Source organism: Hyperolius riggenbachi, chromosome 4 (genome assembly GCF_040937935.1).
Source record: "Hyperolius riggenbachi isolate aHypRig1 chromosome 4, aHypRig1.pri, whole genome shotgun sequence".
NCBI classification, from domain to species: domain Eukaryota; kingdom Metazoa; phylum Chordata; class Amphibia; order Anura; family Hyperoliidae; genus Hyperolius; species Hyperolius riggenbachi.
Genome location: NC_090649.1, coordinates 67,683,137 through 67,702,160, shown reverse-complemented (window position 1 = coordinate 67,702,160; position 19,024 = coordinate 67,683,137). Strand labels below are relative to the sequence as shown.

Sequence of the window (19,024 nt, the reverse complement as noted above, 5' to 3'; positions counted from 1 at the left end):
GAAGACTTGTTGGAAGTTCAGAGCCACTGGTGGAGGAAGAGAAGAAGCCGCCCAGAAGAGAGAACTATAACCGCTCCCTGCCACCCGCTGCACTAGGCAGCCAAACAAGGTTTGCCAGCAGAGGTTTAACAAGCACAGCAGCTTTCAAAGAAAAATTTGTTTTGAAGCTGCTAATGGGTTAAAGACACACCACCTCTCCTGTGTCCCAATTTCATCTTATTTTTCTCCTATCTCGTCAGATCAACACAGCTACTGACGTGCTTCATTTTCCATTTCTTCTCCTACTCCTTTAAAGAGGAACTCCAGTGAAAATAATGTAATGAAAAAGTGCTTTATTTTTACAATAATTCATTATAAATGATTTAGTCAGTGTTTGCCCATTGTAAAATCTTTCCTCTCCCTGATTTACATTCTGTCATTTATCACATGGTGACATTTTTACTGCTGGCAGGTGATGTCAGTGGAAGGAGATGCTGCTTGCTTTTTTTTGGCAGTTGGAAACAGCTGTTATTTCCCACAATGCACCAAGGCTCCCACAGTGTGATGTTAGAACTATGGTCCTGACATCACACTGTGAGAAGGGTTTAACCACAATATCAGCCATACTGAGCTCCCCTGATGATCCATTTGTGAAAAGGAAAAGATTTCTCACGGGAAAGGGGGTATCAGCTACTGATTGGGATGAAGTTCACTTCTTGGTTCTCGGTTTCTCTTTGAATCGCAAGCTCTTCTTATTTAGGGTGAAAAAGTACTGTTCTATTGGCTGACGCCATCATTTTGTGGTTGGCATTAAGTCATACATCCTCCTTCCTTATTACCCTCCCCACCTTTGTGATGCACGGGCTTAAAAGTCTCACAACTGTGGATGTTTTCTGATTGGATGTTTCAATACCACTTCCTCCCGCTACCAGCAGACAAAAAAAAAATGCCTCGGCAGCTTTAGGAAACGGGTGTGGCTGAATGGCCCAATCTACATTTACAGCGTTTCAATGTTTATAAAATAGCAATGTGCCTTATGGCTGGAGCTTGCCTATCACACATCGGGACTGCTTTAATTTGGCCAAGGTAGATGCAGCGAGTCGTGTGTAATATAACATCTACCTTTATTATGTGCTCTCGTTATCCTGCCTTTGTATCCCGGCCAGCCCTGCTCTATCTATTTGGTTTTATGGCATCTTGTGAAACCCAGTAGAGCTTCTATTATTCTGCTGCTCATTAAATGTCAGCACACCATTATAAAGTTAACTGGCCTTTACTGTGTGTAATTACATGAGTTGTTCCTATGTGTAAAACTCGCAGTGACCTGTACCCCAGGAGCGCCAACATGTGGAGCTGATTATGTGCCGCTCTTTCCCAAACTAACACTTCACCTCAGCTGTGACACAATGGAAAGATGGGCAGCCAGGAGATAATGGCAGCAGCTTGGCCTGCTCCCCCTATAGTCTGACATCTCAGCTCCAGGGCCGGCGCTACCATTAAAGGGGAACTTCAGCCTAAACAAACATACTGTCATCAAGTTACATTAGTTATGTTACTTAGAATATATAGGTAATATAATCTCTTACCCACCCTGTTTTAAAAAACAGGCAAATGTTTGTGATTCATGGGGGCTGCCATCTTTGTCATGGGGGCAGCCATCTTTTTGGTTGAAAGGAGGTGACAAGGAGCAGGAGACACAGTTCCAACTGTCCTGTGTCCTGATTACCCCTCCCAGCTGCACACGCTAGGCTTCAAATGTCAAATTCAAAATGTCAACAAAAAAAATTGCACCAAAACAGCAGAACGAGAACAACAAAATCAGAAATCCCATCATGCTGTGCACAGCATCAGGGGAAAAAAGCCCGGGCAGTTTTCTCCTGTGCAGCTAAAAATGAGGCTTGTATAAGAGAAACAAAGTTCTGATGCTGTGAAACTGTTAAAGAAACACCAGGCCTTTACAGTGCTGCTGAGTCGATTTTTAGTCCGGAGGTTCACTTTAAGGCAAAGGAGGCAATTGCCCCAGGGCCCCAGAGCCTGTAGGGGCCCCCAGTAGCTACAAGAGGAAAAACATTTTTTTCAAAAATACCTTCTAGTTTTTGAGAAAATCAATTTTAAAGTTTCAAAGGAAAAAAATACACATTTGAAAACCCGCCGACTTTGACGGTTATGAACAAATCCACCTTAAATGCTAGAAACCCTAAATTTGCAGGATATGTTAAGGAGATATTTGGGAATAAGAGGAAAAAACAATTTTTCAAAAAGACCTTATAGTTTTTGAGAAAATCTATTTTAATTTTCGAAGGAAAAAAGTATACTTTTAAATGCGGTAAATGTCACTTTTAGTAGCAAACCTAACGGTAGTGTATTTTTACATGCATCAAAGGAAAGAGCAATACATTTCCTGACGAGGTTTCCAGGGGGTCCATACGCAGCCGCAGCGCTTTGGCCAGGGATCGCTATACATATGGCTGTATGAAGATCCCTGGCATTTTTTCCTATTTTCCCAATTTTTTTTAATTTTTTTTTAACCAGTTCACCCCCAAGGGTTTTTACTCTAACGGACCAGAGCAATTTTCACTTGTCAGTGCTCCTCCCTTTTATTCCCTAATAACTTTATTACTACTTATCACAAGAAAATGATCTATATCTCGTTTTTTTCGCCACCAATTAGGCTTTCTGTGGGTAGTACATTTTGCTAAGAATGTTTTTATTCTAAATGCGTTTTAATGGGAAAAAAAAAACAAAAAATGAAAATAAATCATTATTTCTCAGTTTTCAGCCATTATAGTTTTAAAATTAAACATTCTCCTGTGGATAAAACAAACACATTTTATTTGCCCAGTTGTCCCGTTTATTAAACCGTTTAAATTATGTCCCTATCACAATGTATGGCGGCAATATATTATTTTGAAATATATGTGTTATTTTTCTGTTTTTTTTTCTTGCCCCTATATAATAAATTAAAATCATTTTCCCCCATAAAATATAGATTAAAAAAGCTGAGTCCCTAAGGCAACTATTTATTTATTTATTTTAAGCTGATTTTTTTTTTTTTTTACAAGTGTTTTTTTTTTTGGGGGGGGGGGGGGGGGGAGGGAGGGTTGTAAGTGTAATTTTATTAATTTTATTAATAGTGTGTATGTACTTGCATATGTATGTGCTTTGTATGTGTAATATACTTTTTGGCCACAAGATGGCGCTAGTGAACACTCTCCCATATAGGAAGTGATCACTTTTTATTTTTTACTCTTTAATAAACTTTAACAGTTTCCTTTTTTATGAATGGACGCGGCCGCTGTTCGCGGTCGCGTCCATTCACTCCAGGCAGTGCGATTGGGTAGAGGACCTCTCGGTCCTCTTCCCCAATCACCCAGCACGGGAACCCAACGGAAACGGCGGCGGTAGCGGCGCGGCGGCGGGAACGCGCAACGTATTAAAACGTCACGTTGCCATTAACAGGCAAAAGCATGACATTTTAATACGCTAGGTTGACGGTAAATGGTTAATGTTTAGAATGTGGGAAATTTTTGTAAGAAATGATTTTGGGTCCCCCTCCTGAAACTTTTTAACCCCTTGTCCCCCATGCAGGCTGGGGTAGCCAGAATGTGCAGCTCCGACCGATTGGGGCTTCACACCCTGACTATACCAGCTGCAAAAAAGTTCCCTTAATGCCGATTTTTGTTCCAGTGTATCTGTTGGGGGCCCTCCCCCAAGGTTTATTTTGCCCTGGGGCTCCATTGTTGCTAAAACCAGCCCTGCTCAGCTCACAGCGGTAGCATATCCCTTCATTCATTCTCCATTAGCGGTAATACAGTGAATTAGACACGGCAAAGAAGGAGAACAAGGAACACCCTATGGTGCCTTACCTTTTTTTTTTAACCACTTCCTACCAGAGGATGTAAAAATAACTCTCTTCACTCTCCTCTCCATATAATTCTTGATGGCACTGTTTATTGCTGATAAAAAGGCTACAGAGTTGAAAAGGAATGACAGCAACTCCCCCAGGGAACTCGACACTGGACTAGAGAGTAAATGTGAGTAAAATAAACATTGCAGGAGAAGAGAGAGGCAGCAGTGAGTAAAATATAGAGTCTGTGCCTGATACATGATGAAAACAAATGACCTGTCTTAATAAACAGGGGAGGGAGACAAATAAAATGTGTGGGTTTAACGTGCAATAGAACTGTTTACGTTAGAGCTATAAATAATAAAAATGGAAATAGTTTGCTTTTCCTTATTCTGCCATAAAAATGCATAGACAATAAGGTAATCCCCCCCCCCCCCCCCCCCCCAAAAAAAAAAAATCCCACAAAAAGGCTTATTAATCCTGAAAAAAACAATGTACCAAGTATTTAGGTGTGTTAAGTAGTGATAAAGTTATTGCCAAAGTAATCAGAGCAATGCTGAACTGTGAAAGCAAGCCTCCACAGATTTCCAGTGACTTGGCGGCCTCTTGCAGTAAAAATGCCTTAGTCTAAAAGGCTCCTATAGAATAAAAAAAGATTAATGCACGATGGCGCGTTCCTTTCTCTCCTTCTTAGAGCCCCATCACTGACCCGCGGTATTGGAGCTGCGCTTGTTGCTAACTCCGAAGTTGATCCGGTTGGTCCATTTGCGCTGCAGCGCAGGTATCTTACTGTACTGTCAATTGCTTAGTGAGAGCCCTCCTGCTTTGCAGATGTTATTCTGAGGCTGATCTCCCATTTGGGACCCGGTTTGTATATGTTAACTTCTCCAGCCATCTAAAAATACTGCTAGGATCATTGGTTCCATTCTGAATTTGATATTTCATTGTCTCTGCTCCTCAACTTTTATTTCAGCCAAAGGTGAACCTAGGAAGGTTCAGGGACATTAAAGAGGAACTTTATCCCAGGATTATACTTCATCTTAATTAGTAGCCAATACCCCCTTTCCCACAATAAATATTTGCCTTTGCCTTGATTAGATCATCAGGGACTTATTTGGGTAATATTGTGGTGAAACCCCTCCCACAGTGTGATGTGAGGGCCATGGCCCTGACCGCTACCTGTCTGTAAACCTCATTGCATTGTGGGAAATAACAGTTGTTTCCAACTGCCAAGCAAGCAGCCTCTCCCTCTTTGCATAGAACTCTCAGTATCTAACATTCTGTACAGATCACCTGGCAGAACTAGAGATGCCTCCACCAGTGATAAATTTCAGAATGTAAATCAGGGAGAGAAAGGATTTTACAATGTACAAACACGAAGTACCGTAATTTGTAAATTAATATTGAAAAAACTAAATAAATTTTTATTTATGATGATATTTTCACTACAATAAAAGTAATCCTGAAGTAATTTAATTTTTTATAATCCTAAAGTCATTTTATTTTTTATAGTCAGCTATACCAATGCGGCATTGGGACCCTCGGTGTCTTCACAGTGTGAGCTTGGCTGTCCTGGACATGTGCACAATGGCCATGCTGGACCAGTAGAATAGGGGGTGCTTGTGAACAGAAGCTGTGCAAGAGAACCTTCCTTTTTTTACACCCCAAAAATTGAAATGAATTTAATGATATCCTAAGAACGCTGTGTTTTGAGCTGGGGAACTTGTGATTTTTACACAGATGACATTATTTTGGGACAAATGCATGTAGGATAAGTCCATGGACAAAAAAACCCCAGAGACAAAAGTTGCTTTTTGTAGATAAAGGCATCATACAGAGGTGATTTAAACTGAACCTGGTATTCCAATTTTGTAAGCTGCAGGAGATAAAAGCTGGCATTAATAAATTGATGGGAAGATCCTTTACTGTGGCATTTACCAACATACATATACTATGCCACCATACTAGATCATTTAGTGGCTTATCGATCAAATATGTCGAGGGTGAATGTAGAAAATGTGGATAACTGTCACGTTCAATCAAAACGATCAAATCCAGCCTTATAACCGACTCATGTATGATCACCTTTAAAGGACCAATATTGCAAAAAAATTAAATTTTAAATACATGTAAACACATACAAATAAGAAGTATGTTTCTTCTACAGTAAAAACAGTTGTACATTACTTTTTTCCTATGTTGCCGTCAGTTATCGTAGTTTGTAGAAATCGACGGATTTTTGGTTTTCGACTAGTCCATTTCCTCGTGGGGGATTTTCAGTATTTCATTTATTCTGTACAAAAGCACTCCCTGGAAAATATATAGATGCTGGCCAACCTCCCTACCTGTTTAGACACTGTTCTGTCAATTGGACTGAGCAACAGCCATTTGCAAGTGCTCTTGAAAAAAAGAAAATACAGAGAATCCTCCATCGAAGACAGGCTAGTCCAAAACCTGTCAGTTTTGTCAGATTTCTACTGCCTACTGTAAGTGACCACAGCATAGGAGAAAAGTAAATTATAGCACATATTACTCAAGGAGAAATGTACAGTACTTTTGTATTTGTGTTTTCATGTTAATTTTACAATTTATTTATTTTGCTATAGTGGTCTTTTAAAGGACCACTATCGTGAAAAATTGTAAAATTTAAAATACATGTTCACACATACAAAGAAGAAGTACAAATCTTCCAGTGTAAAATGAGCCATAAAATTACTTTTCTCCTATGTTGCTGTCACGTACAGTAGTTAGTAGAAATCTGACAGGTTTTGGACTAGCCCATCTCCTTATTTGGAATTTTTTGTATTTTTTGTTTATTTTTTTACAAAAGCAATCCCTGGATGAGATTTATACAAAGATGCAGCCTGCCCTCCCACCTGTTTTTAAACTTATTTGGCAGTTGGACGGAGCAACTGCCATTCACTAAGTGCTTATTGAAATAAAGGAAACCCTGAGAATCCCCCATTGAAGAGATGGGCTAGTCCAAAACCTTTCAGTTTTGTCAGATTTCTACTACCTATTGTAAGTGACAGCAACATAGGAAAAAGGTAATGTATAGCTCATTTTATTCTGGAAGAAACATACTTCTAGTTGTATGCGTTTACATGCATTTTAAATGTTACAATTTTTTGTGATGGTGGTCCTTTAAAGAGAAACTCTGAACAAGAATTGAACTTTATCCCAGTCAGTAGCTGATACCCCCTTTTACATGAGAACTCTATTCCTTTTCACAAACAGACCATCAGGGGGCGCTGTATGACTGATATTGTGGTGAAACCCCTCCCACAAGAAGCTCTGAGTACCGAGGTACTTCTGTCAGTTTCCTGTCTGTGAACCTTGTTGCATTGTGGGAAATAGCTGTTTACAGCTGTTTCCAACTGCCAAAACAGCAAGCAGCAGCTACATCACTTGCCATCAGTAAAAATGTCACCATGTAATAAATGTCAGAATATAAATCAGGGATTTAAAAAATAGTTTACAATGGGCAAACACTGACTAAATAATTTATACATAATTATTGTAAAAATGAAGCACTTTTTTTTATTACATTTTCACTGGAGTTCCTCTTTAAGTAGTCATAGTGGAGGGCTACTTCTCATTTGCTACAAGTAGCAGCTGCTTCTGAAAACCCATTTTACTTTCCTCTCTCTTCTTTCCTAGTGGAAAAGAAAACTACCTCACATCCCCCGAATCTAATCAGAATAAAAGTTGATTTTACTCCTGCCAAGCAAATAGGATGATCATTTTTCACATTCTTACATTTTCCAGGGCAGTTTCAAGTTAGATTAGGTTACTGTTGCTTATGAGTTCCTGCAGCCCTGCGTCAGCCCCGGCCCCTGCGTGTAGCAGTAAGAGCCCAAGTGGATTTTACGGTGGTGGCAGGGGGGGGGGGGGGGGGGGGGGTTGGAAGTCTCGCTAAGCTCCCGCTCCCAATGTTTTGTGTCGTCTGCAGCAGATACAGTTCATGTTTTGTGCGTCTCTGATTAGCGTGGAAGAAAAATAACGCGGCCCTGTATTATGATTTATGGGCTGAAGTTCTCTGGCCGGTGTCGCTTTGCCAACTCTGAAGTCGTATTTTTTTCCGACGTTAGCAGGGTTTTTTTCTTCTCCCGATTTTTGGATATTAGACCCAGCTACTGTTTTTGTTGATCTCCTTTTCGAGGTTGTGAATGGGTCTAATTCAAATGTTAGCAGCGTGAGATCTGAAAATTATTAATGCCGCAGTGGTATTGAGTGAAGTATTGCCCAAGAGCCGGGGATGGAGGAGGCTTGGGTTTCATGAAATGGCTTTCAGGTGCATTCGCAAACCTTGTCAGCTCTTGTAATGGGAACGTTTAGTATTCCCACTTATGTGGCTTGCTGTTTTAAAAAAAAAATTTCCCTTAGAACAGATGGATTTAACGCTGAGACTTGGGCAACAAAAAAATCTCAAACTGACAATTTTAATATAGATGTGTGATCTAGGCAGGCTTTGCCAGACAAGCATGGTCAGGTTAGTGGAATTACTTTTGTCTGCTGTAGTTAATGGACAACTGTAGCGAGAGGGAAATGGAGGCTGCCATATTTATTTCCTTTATTTATTGTATTTATAAAGCGCCAACATATTACGCAGAGCTGGACATTAATTTAGGTTACAGACAATATTTAGGGGTGACATACAGCAATATGACAATACAGGAATACAAGAAAGACCACAGTATGAGTACAAGGTAATGCTTAGTCACTGGATGGAGCATGGAGATTAGGCAAGTTAGGTTCACTCAGATCCATAGCATGGGTTCACAGTAATGGGGGTGCGTGATCAGGTAGGACACAAACGGTGGAGGACCCTGCCCAAAGGCTTACAATCTAGAGGTAGAGGTAAGGACATGAAAGGTAGGGGACCAGAGTTCAGCTGTGGATTTAGAGCACTTGTGAGGGGTAGTAGGCCAGAGTGAAAAGGTGAGTTTTGAGGTCCTTCTTGAAGATGCTGAAGAAGGGGGCTGCCATAATGGGTGGAGGTAGGGAGTTCCATAGTGTTGGAGCAGCTCTTGAGAAGTCCTGGAGGCGTGCATAGGACTGGGTGATGCGGGGGACGGTCAAGCGAAGTTCATTGGAGGAGCGGAGTGAGCGGCTAGGTGTGTACCTCTGAGTAAGATCGGAAATGTAGGTCGGACAGGTTTTGTGGACAGATTTGTAGGTCAGACACAGTATCTTGAATCTGATTCTGGACTGGATAGGAAGCCAGTGGAGGGATTCAAGGAGGGGATCCGCCGTGGTGAAGTGATGGGAGCAGTGGATAATTCTGGTTCCTTTGAAACAATACCAGTTGCCTGACAGCCCTGCTGGTCTATCTGGCTGCAGTGTGTCTGAATAACATGGGATATGGGAGGGAGCAGGCTGGTGTTGTACTTTATTTTCTGGTTGAACTCGATGGACGTATGTCTTTTTCCAACCCAAATAACTGTAACTATGTAACATCAGAAACAAGCATGCAGCTAATCTGCTCAGACCTGACAATAATGTCAAAAACACCTGCTCTGTATATGATTCTTCAGGGTTTATGGCTAAAAGTATTACAGGCAGAAGATCGTCAGGTTAGCCAGGCAACTGGTATTTTTTAAAAGGAAATAAATATGGCAACCTCCACATCCCTTTTTTTTTTTACAGTTGTCCTTTAAAGCAATAGTCATACTATCCCAGGGAAAAAAACAACACATGTATAATTAGGAAACTTTTTGTTCTACTTACATAACAGATATATTGTAAAGTCCATGTTTTGTTTTCAGTGAATTGTAAATAGTAAATAAAGATAATTCTGTTCCTAGCATTTGCCATCTTGATTCCCTCTGACTGAAGCCAATCTAGATGTAATTTCCTCTTCCTTTTTTGCTCCTAGAAATGGCACTGTCATAGCTGACTTGCTTTGTTAACACATGTGAGCACAGCATAGATCAGATTTCAGCTGCTCACTGGACTGCCCTCAGCCAATCAGTGAGGAGCAGGAATGTGTAAAGGGTGATGACACGCTTCCTTCTCGTCGGCAATGGCAAAAGTAGAGCCAGTCTGACTGAGATCAATTTATTCAGAAATGTTTCTGCTGCAATAAATCTTGAGTGCTTGCAATGCAGGGTCAGGTTGCAGGCTGCATATTAAACACAGAGCAGTGGGTAAGTGGACTTTGGTTTTGTGGCTGACAATCCCTCTTTAAAAGGAATCTGAGGTGTAAGACCTATGAAGGCTGCTATATTTATTTCCTATTAATCAACGACAGTTGCCTGGCTGTCCTGCTGATCTTTCTGTTCAGTAGGGTCTAAATCACACACCTGAAAAAAGTATGCGGCTAATCTTGTCACATTTGTCACAGATATCTGATCTGCGTGCTTGTTCAGGCTCTATGGCTAAAGAATTAGAGGCAGAGGATCAGCAGGACAGCCAGGCAATGTGCATTATTTAAAATGAAACAAACATGTCAGCCTCCATATCCCTCTCACCTCGGGTTCCCTTTAAAGTGGAATAAAACTCTGACATAACATTCAATAAAAATGTGTTTTCCTACTTTTTTATTACCCCATACAGTTATCATATTTGCTTTTGTGCACAAGTAATATTGGCTGTCTACATTTGCATTTTATTCCCTAGCTGCTGTATTTAAATATTAAAATCTATCTAGTGATCACGTCTCAGCTCTTTCTGCTTCTCAGCTTAGTACAGCTCAGTTTCGGCAGTTTGCTAAGGTTTACTAAATGTATCTGACAAAGGAATGTAAGCAAAATATAATGTCATCACCTCTTCAGATGCAGCCAGAAGCTTTCAACCGAAGCAAGGAGCTTAGCAACATCCTTTTAATAAGTGTCATGCTGAATAGTAAAAGTCACAATCAGATATGTACAGTAGAGTTGTAGTAAGTTGACTTTGTGTTTGTTTCCTTGTAGTTGCAGCAAGCTGCAGAAGTGTCTCAGATGAGAGGTGCGAGGGTTATATCTGCAGAAGATCTTCTCTTCCTGATGCGGAGAGATAAGGTATGTTTGTAAAAGCCAGTGCTTATGTTCCCCTTCACAGCCTGCTTCAGCAGCTGATGCAAATGCTAAAAGAGAGAACCAAAGAACCAGATCAGGAACAGATGAAAGGGCCGTGAGCAGGGCCGGTTCTAGACTTTTTGCTTGTGAGCATTCGCCCCCTACTCCCACTGGATTTGGAATGATCACACAGTACCCGACAATTTACTCTGGCTCATTTAATGTTCTCACATGACATGCTGCAGCTCATCACAATAGCACACTGGCTGGCTGTGAATCTGTGACAAAAACAAACTTCTCACCCTCAGCCACTCCATTGTTCCTCAGTACAGCAGTGCCACCTCCTCCCTTTTGCTGTGCAAGTCAAATGAAACACTGCTGCTCTCCTGCCTCCCCACCTCCTCACTCACTGCCAGACTCCTCACAGAGCACAACAAGCTGCTTTTCCCCAATGATGACCTCTTCACTTTGCTCTGCAACTCTGACTGCATGCTGTTAGTGTAAACACAGTACAAATATGCTGCCCCTGTATTCTCTGCGCCTGATGTTTCACCTTGCTTCATGAGAGACCCGGCCCTGATTGTGAGAAGATAACGCAGATGGGCTTGAGCCCCAGGTTCTGGTTTTTTTGGGGGTTGCTGATCAGTTTTCAGCAACACACGGTGTATGTGCACCACAAGGACATCAGATGTGCATGGACTGCGCCACCTGATGTCTCCAGCCATGCATTGCATTTCAGCGCGGTTGCATGCAGTTTTGCTGAAATGCTGTGTGATTCCATTATTATAAATGTGTGGGATCTGAGAGAATCGCATATCAACTCAAGAGGAGATCAGATGTAATTTTACATGCAAGTTCTGCATGTTGCGTTATTTTCAGCACAGCCGTGGCTTTGGGGAGGGCGGCCCGACTTCTCTCCTTCCTCTCCCCGGAGCTGCTCTTCGTGCTTCCCCCTCCGCTGCAGAGTTAGTGCAGGGAAGAGATGTATACAGCAACTCACCTCCCTGTTTTACAATTGACTCTGGTCTCTGCATAACTGCTTATACTCTACTTCCTGTTTAGCAGGAAGTAGAGTGTGCATACGCGGCTATGCAGAGGAGACCAGTGGCAAGCGAGCGTCGATTGGAACGGCAGGGAGGTGAGTTGCTCAATACGAGAGGCTTCCCTGCGTTAACTCTGCAGCGCAGGGGGGAGCACGGAGAGCGGGGAGGGAGAAGTTGGCCGCCCTCCCCACGGCTGACTCCCCCCCTCCATTATGGGGAGCACCTACCTATCTAACCTAAATTGCGGGCACCTACCTATCTAACCTATACTGTGGGCACCTACCTATCTAACCTATACTGGGTGCACTTACCTTTCTAACCTATACTTGGGGCACCTACCTATCTAACCTATACTGGGGGTACCTACCTATCTAATCTATACTGAGGACACCTATCACAAATGCCCCCTAGTGGCCAGACTGCTCAATGCCTTCCAATGTATTTCAACCCACACACCGTCCAAACTCGTGGATGTAGTAGATTAGCTGAAACAGCTGGAATTTGGCAGCAGACAGGCTAGGAGGAAGCGTGTTAGCTACAGAAACACAAGCTACACACTATTTCAGGGTACAAAGCTGCCACCACCTCTGTAAGGGGCTAAGGACCTATTCTCACTGATTCTAAGACCTGCGAATAAAACGCTTAGAACACAATATTCTGGCTATAACGACAATACTGCAAGTAACGTATCGTCAGAAGCTAGGATTCCTTCTGGTTGGCTGAATAGCAGGGTGCAGCTGAGAAAATAATTGACTTAAAGTCTTTTGTTTATAAATGCAATATAAATAATTAATATGTACAGAAAATCGTTAAAAGTAACAACTAGACAATGATAACCCAGTGTAAAATAAAAGTGAAAAAAATAAACAAAAATGGATACCTAAAGTTAGAAGAATTATGTCCGTTTGTGGAAGCAAGTTTAAGCCCTTTGTTCCAGATTGAATGAAACAGGGATACCAGCGTCGGGGTCCTCCAGCTGGTTACGGTCAGATGGAAAATGGGAGAACTGGGGTGGAGCCTCAACCTTGTCCTTCTGAATGATCCAGTTTTTAGGGCGGGATCTCAGGCGGCCCCTGGGCTGGACTGGGCGGTATTATTTTTGGGCGGGAAGCTTAAGCCAAACAAATATGACATTTTCCATTTCATCCTGCGCTTCTTGCACACAAATAATAATCACAAGTTCAAAATAGACGTCGAAATGATATTAAACATGGATGCCGTAGGGTGTTCAGTTACTGAGAAGTTTAATAACTCGGTGGCTGGGTATGTCAGCAGCATACATTTAATATTAAAATACTCAGCGGATCCTGACCAAAAAATGATATCATTTCCAAACCTATCAGATGTACGGCATCCTTTACAAGGCACACTTGGGAGACATCTCGAGCTCACTCTAACCTGAATTATCGCAAATTCTTTCTGTTTTAGGAAAGCAAACTTTTGTTTTTCTTCACAAAAATCATGTAATACATTTATTCCCAATACACTTAGAATGGCTCCAGTATCCCTGCTGTCCTGCTTTGAAGAGCTGCTTTGGGCTTCCTTTACTGAAAGGGTAACCATTTGGTGCTGCTGCTAGTGGAGCTTTCACACCTAGTTGTTATCTGCCATTGAAGGAAACCCTTTGTTCTTAAGTAAAATAAAACCTTGTGATCCCCAGAAACAGTGTCATCCAGCTAAATAGAATCTGCTGTCTGCTAGAGTGGTAGGGTTTCAGAGACAGACCCCAAGTTATCTGCATTCTGCTATACTTACACATACAATTGGAATTGTAATGTTAATCACAATCGGTGCAGAAAACCAATTGCGATTGCGTTTTTTCACGGCTCGTCTGTGACAGCTCCTACCTATCTAACCTATACTGGGGCTCCTACCTGTCTAGCATATACTGGGGGCACCTCCCTATCTAACTTATACTGTGGGTACCTACCTATCTAACCTATACTGGGGGCGCCTACCTAACCTATACTGGTGGCAACTGTACTGACTACCTATATTGGAGGCACCTACCTAACTAACCTATACTGTGGGCACCTACCTATCTAACCTATATGATTCACAAAGCAGTGCTAACCTACTTAGCACGTCTAAAGTCTTTAGACGTGCTAACCAGGGTGCTAAGTAGGTTAGCACCGGATTTCTCAATCAGATCGTGCGCTAAGTTTGCGCATGCAAAGTCCTATGCGCGCGCTAAGTCCCATAGGCTTTAATGGGCACTTCGCGCGGAGCGCCCTGCGCTCTGTGCAGTGCGTGCGTAAAGTTTTAAAGTCTTGGGCGCGTAAAGTTTTGCGCACGAAAAGCTCGTTTAGACGTGCTAAGGGGGTTTTCACAGGCGTGCTAACAGTTAGCACCGCTTTATGAATCAAGCCCATTGGGTGCAACTATACTGGCTACCTATATTAGAGGCACCCACCTAGCTGACCTATACTGGGGGCACCTGCCTATCTAAACTATACTGAGGCACCTGCCTATCTAACCCATACTGGGGGCAACTATACTGGCTACCTATACTGTAGGCACCTACCTGGCTAACCTATACTGGGGGCAATTATACTAGCTACCCATACTAGGGCACCTATGCCTTGTTATGTATACTGGGGGGAACTATAGCTGGCTGCCTATACTGGTTGCAACTAGACCTGGCTAAACTATACTGTCTATACTGTGGGCACCTATACCTGGCCCCAAAGGGGGGGGGTGGCAATTTTTACACCCTCGCTGTGGGTGCAATTTAGCCTAGAAACTGCCCTGGTCTAAACATATAGTAGTACCAATGGTATAAGAACTTATGAGACCACATCTGGACTGTGGGGTAGATGTTTGGGCAACTACTTTAAGTGGGACATATTGTATTCAGCAAGAGTTCAGATGTGAGCAACCGAGCTAATAAAAGTGGAATGGGAAGTCTTACTTGTAATGAAAGGACAGAAGGCTGAGCGTATTTAGTTTGGCAGAAAGGCACTTTAGATGTAACATAATGAATATGTTTAAATATATCAAGAGCCAGAATGACGATCTGGCAAGCACGCTTTTCATTTCAAGGACAGCACAACGGACGCGGGCCATTAGTGGAGGACAGATGATAATCAGCATATGAATGGAGTTATAAAGGAAACCTGAAGTGAGAAAAAAAACTTCATATAATGAACTGTATGTGTAGTACAGATAATAAATAGAACATTAGTAGCAAGAGAAAAGCAATGTTATATATAAAAAAAAGCTATTTAAAGAGAATCTGTACTGTAAAATTCTTACAATAAAAATCATACCATTCTATTCATGATGTTCTCCTGGGCCCCTCTGTGCTGTTTCTGCCACTCCCTGCTGCGTGCAATCCTGGCTTGTAATTGCCAGTTTTATGCAGTGTTTACAAACAAAAGACATAGCAAGTGATAGGCTGAGAGTAGCGCAGTGTGAGTCATACAGAGTGTGCAGGGGGCCTGGAGAGGGTGTGTATAGCTTATATCCTATCACAAGCAGCACAGCACATTCCACACATTCCAGCCTCAGCCCGACAGAGCTGACAGAGGAGAGAAGATTAGATCATATAACAAAGATAATACAGCCACTGTGCAACTAGGAAAGGCTGCAGTAAGACAGAGCACATTAGAACAGGTATAGGAACTTATAGGATAGAAGAAATAAGGCTCAAAATTTTGTTACAGAGTCTCTTTAACTGAAAGTAAAAAAATAAGACTCTTTTCTTTGCTGCTAATGTTCTATGCATTAAAGCACACCTGAAGCGAAAAAAAACCCCTATGATTTAATGAATTGTATGTATAGTACAGGTACTATACATACAATTCATTAAATCATAGGTTTTTTTCGCTTCAGCTGTGCTTTAACCCCTTCCCAACTGCATAGCGCCAATGGGCGGTGGGTAGGTGGCGCCGCCAGGACCGCCTGACACCGATAAGTGTCTAGTTCAGGAGGCCGGGAATAGCAGGGAACGCGTGCGCATGCGCGATCATTCCCTGCCAAGTCGCGTAGCTCCGCGATCAGCCTACCAGCCTGTCACTCGGCTGCCCCCAGTAGTGACTCGCCAATCTAATCCCTCTCCTAGGCTGATGCCTGTGAGAGGTGAATGGCGTGGTAAGAGCTCAGGGGGAGGGAATTTTTTTTTTAAAATAAATAACAAATAAAAAAATCACAGCATCAGTCAGAGACCACCAACAGGAAGCTCTGTTGGTGGGAAGAAAAGGGGGCAAGATTCATTTGGCTGGGAAGTTGTATGGCCGAGCATTGAACTGTTAAAGCTGCAGAGTGCATAATTGTAAAAAATGGCCTGGTCGCTAGGGGGGTGTAAGCCTGGGGTCCTCAACTGGTTAACAACTAACTGTTCATTTGCTGTTTTCAATTATCCCACTCTTCAGCAGACGCCACCATAACGAGATAATCCATGTTATTCACTGCACTTGTTGTCTCCGATCACACTTGTTTTACCGCTGAAACCTGCACCACACCACCTCCTCCTCTTCTCATGCTCTGGTTGGTCCTGTACATATTAGTCTTTTGTTTTTCACTTCCTTCCACAGAAAAAGTTGAAGCGACTTCTGAAATATATGGTGTTTCGGGATTACAAATCCAAAGTATTGAAAGGCATCGAGGAAGACGACCTTGAAGGTAGAAGTTAATTTGACTTATGTAATGCTATCTGCACTCCATAACATAGTACCTACCTCACTTCTGTCCCTCCTCCTGGCCAAGGATCTTGAGGTTGAATCATGTCATACAAAGGGTTAAAATAAATCAGTACCGTATCTTTGAAAACGAAAACGCACTGAGATTTAGATAACTGTAACCCTGGATTGACCTTCATCCCAACCGGTCGCTGATACCCCCTTTCCCATGAGAAATCTAATCCTTTTCTTGAATAGACCATCAGGTGGGGTTTGTACGACTGATATTGTGGTGAAACCCCTCCCACAGTGTGATGTCATGACCATGGTCCTGACAATTTGCTGTCTGTGAACCTCATTGCATTGTGGGAAATAACGGCTGTTTCCAAACTGCTAAGCAACCAGTATCTTCCTCTGTGTATATGTAAAGCTATTGAAAAAAAAATAGCTTCAATGTTAGGGGGTGTGGTTATAGATAATGGCAGTTGGTGCTGTCTAGTTTTTTTCCTGTCTGCCAATAGTAAAGATTAGGGATGAGCAATGAGATGCACATTTTTCCAAAATTATGCAAATATTTATGCAAATGTATGCAGTTTAAAAACAGACCGTTCAATTTAAACCCAGGTTTTAATTGATTGGTCCATTTTTAAGCTGCATATATTTGCATAAGAATTTGCATACATTTGCATCAACTCGGAAAAAAAATTACATATCTGTGATCATCCCTAGTAAAGATGGTGACATGCAGGGGCTGATTGTGGATCAAACAACATGAACAAACTACATGGCAAATATCAATCATTTCTTGATCTTATTTCTAATTTTTAACTTCTTACTTAGCAGTGTATTGATATATTTTTTTTTACCCCTTTCCGCTAGAGTTCCTATTTAATTTGATTGCAGATTTAACCACTTGAGCCTAACTGGATGAAAATTTTCGTCCAGTTAGACTGCGCGCACTCCTACGGGCCCCCCCCGTGCGCGCTGCCGCCCGTTAGCCCAGCTACCAATGAAAGGGATTATAAATCCCTTTCACTGATCGGACCCCCCCCCCCCCCCCCCCCCCCAGAGAAAAGCTGACAGTGTCTCTTCAGACGCTGCGGCTTTTCTGAGATCAAAAAGTTCCCCGTCTTCTTACTTCTTCCTGGGAGCGAGATCGATCGCTCCCAGTTTGACTGTGGCCAAATGGCAAACTACACCAAAAAACACTTTGTATTGAATAAATACAATTTTAAACATTTAAAATCCCCTGTTTACCTCCCACACCAAAAAATACCCACATACAAGTTTTAATAAAAAATAAAATAAAAAATTACAATAATTAAAAAAAAAAAGTTACCTAAGGGTCTGAACATTTTATATATTCATGTCAAAGGAGTATATCAATATGATTTATTAAATTATGGGCTTCTAAATAGTGATGGACGCAAATTGAAAAAAATGCACCTTTATTTCCAAATTAAATATCGGCGCCATACATTGTGATAGGGACATAATTTAAATGGTGTAATAAGCGGGACAAATTGGTAAATAAAGTACATAGGTTTTAATTATGGTAGCATGTATTAATTTCAAACTATAATGGCCAAAAGCTGAGAAATAATGATTTTTTTCCATTTCTTTCTTAATATTCCTGTTAAAATGGATTTAGAATAAATTAATTCTCAACAAAATGTATCACCCACAGAAAGCCTAATTGGTGGCGGAAAAAACAAGATATAGATCAATTCATTGTGATGAGTAGTGCTAAAGTTATTGGCAAATGAATGGGAGGTGAAAGTTGCTCAGATGTTAAAGAATCTTAACCCTGTAGGCTGAAGTGGTTAATAAGAACAACATTTAAAGTATGTGGACATGTGTAGGCTTGACGCTATTGATTTTGGTGCTAAACTGGGAGCTCTGACTACGCTGCTATTTTCCGCTAAAGGGGAAAATGCTCATTAGGTACACGTACATTAACTCTTTAACCTATTTTGGTTCCTGGACGTAGAAACTACTTCCAGGAACCATGCACGCTACCGCGCGCTCCCGCGGCCGATCGCGCGCGTGCACGCGCACTCCCGGCCGCGGATTCGGTAACCACGGAATCAATGTATCGGGCTATGGTGCCCGATCACTGATTCCTCTCCCCCGCTGAAAAAGCGACAGCTTCTCTCGGAAGCTGTGCTTTTTCTGGCTGTTCCCTGCCCGATGCATCACTCTAAGCGTGTGTTAAGCTTAGAGTGACGTCATGTAAACAAACTCATGGCCGCCATCTTGTGGCCAAAAAGTAATACTACAACTGAAAGTAAAAATAATTAAAAATTAACACACATTTACATTATAAATCTATTGTTTACCTCCCACCTTCCCAAAACTACCCAAATAAAATGTTTACTATTAATAAAAAAAAACCATTACAATAAAAAAAAAAAACATGTAAATATTTACCTAAGGGTCTAAACTTTTTAAATATCAATGTAAAGATGAAATATTTCTATATTTTTTTTATTTTAAACTTGTAAATAGTGATAGATGCAAAATGGAAAAAATGCACCT

At 41.6% G+C, this 19,024-nt stretch overlaps 1 protein-coding gene across 10 annotated transcripts in view; it reads left to right on the top strand.

The window, feature by feature from the left end:
• SUPT3H (SPT3 homolog, SAGA and STAGA complex component) overlaps positions 1-19,024 on the top strand; it is a 749,779-nt gene that overhangs the window by 436,883 nt on the left and 293,872 nt on the right. For all 10 annotated transcript variants that reach the window (XR_011031323.1, XR_011031322.1, XM_068280159.1 and 7 more), the window contains 2 exons: positions 10,741-10,827; positions 16,403-16,490. Coding sequence is in view for 8 of the 10 variants with exons in the window: in XM_068280159.1 (XP_068136260.1) it covers positions 10,741-10,827; positions 16,403-16,490 (175 nt within the window). In the remaining 2 variants the exon portion in view is untranslated. The remainder of the gene's footprint in view (positions 1-10,740; positions 10,828-16,402; positions 16,491-19,024) is intronic.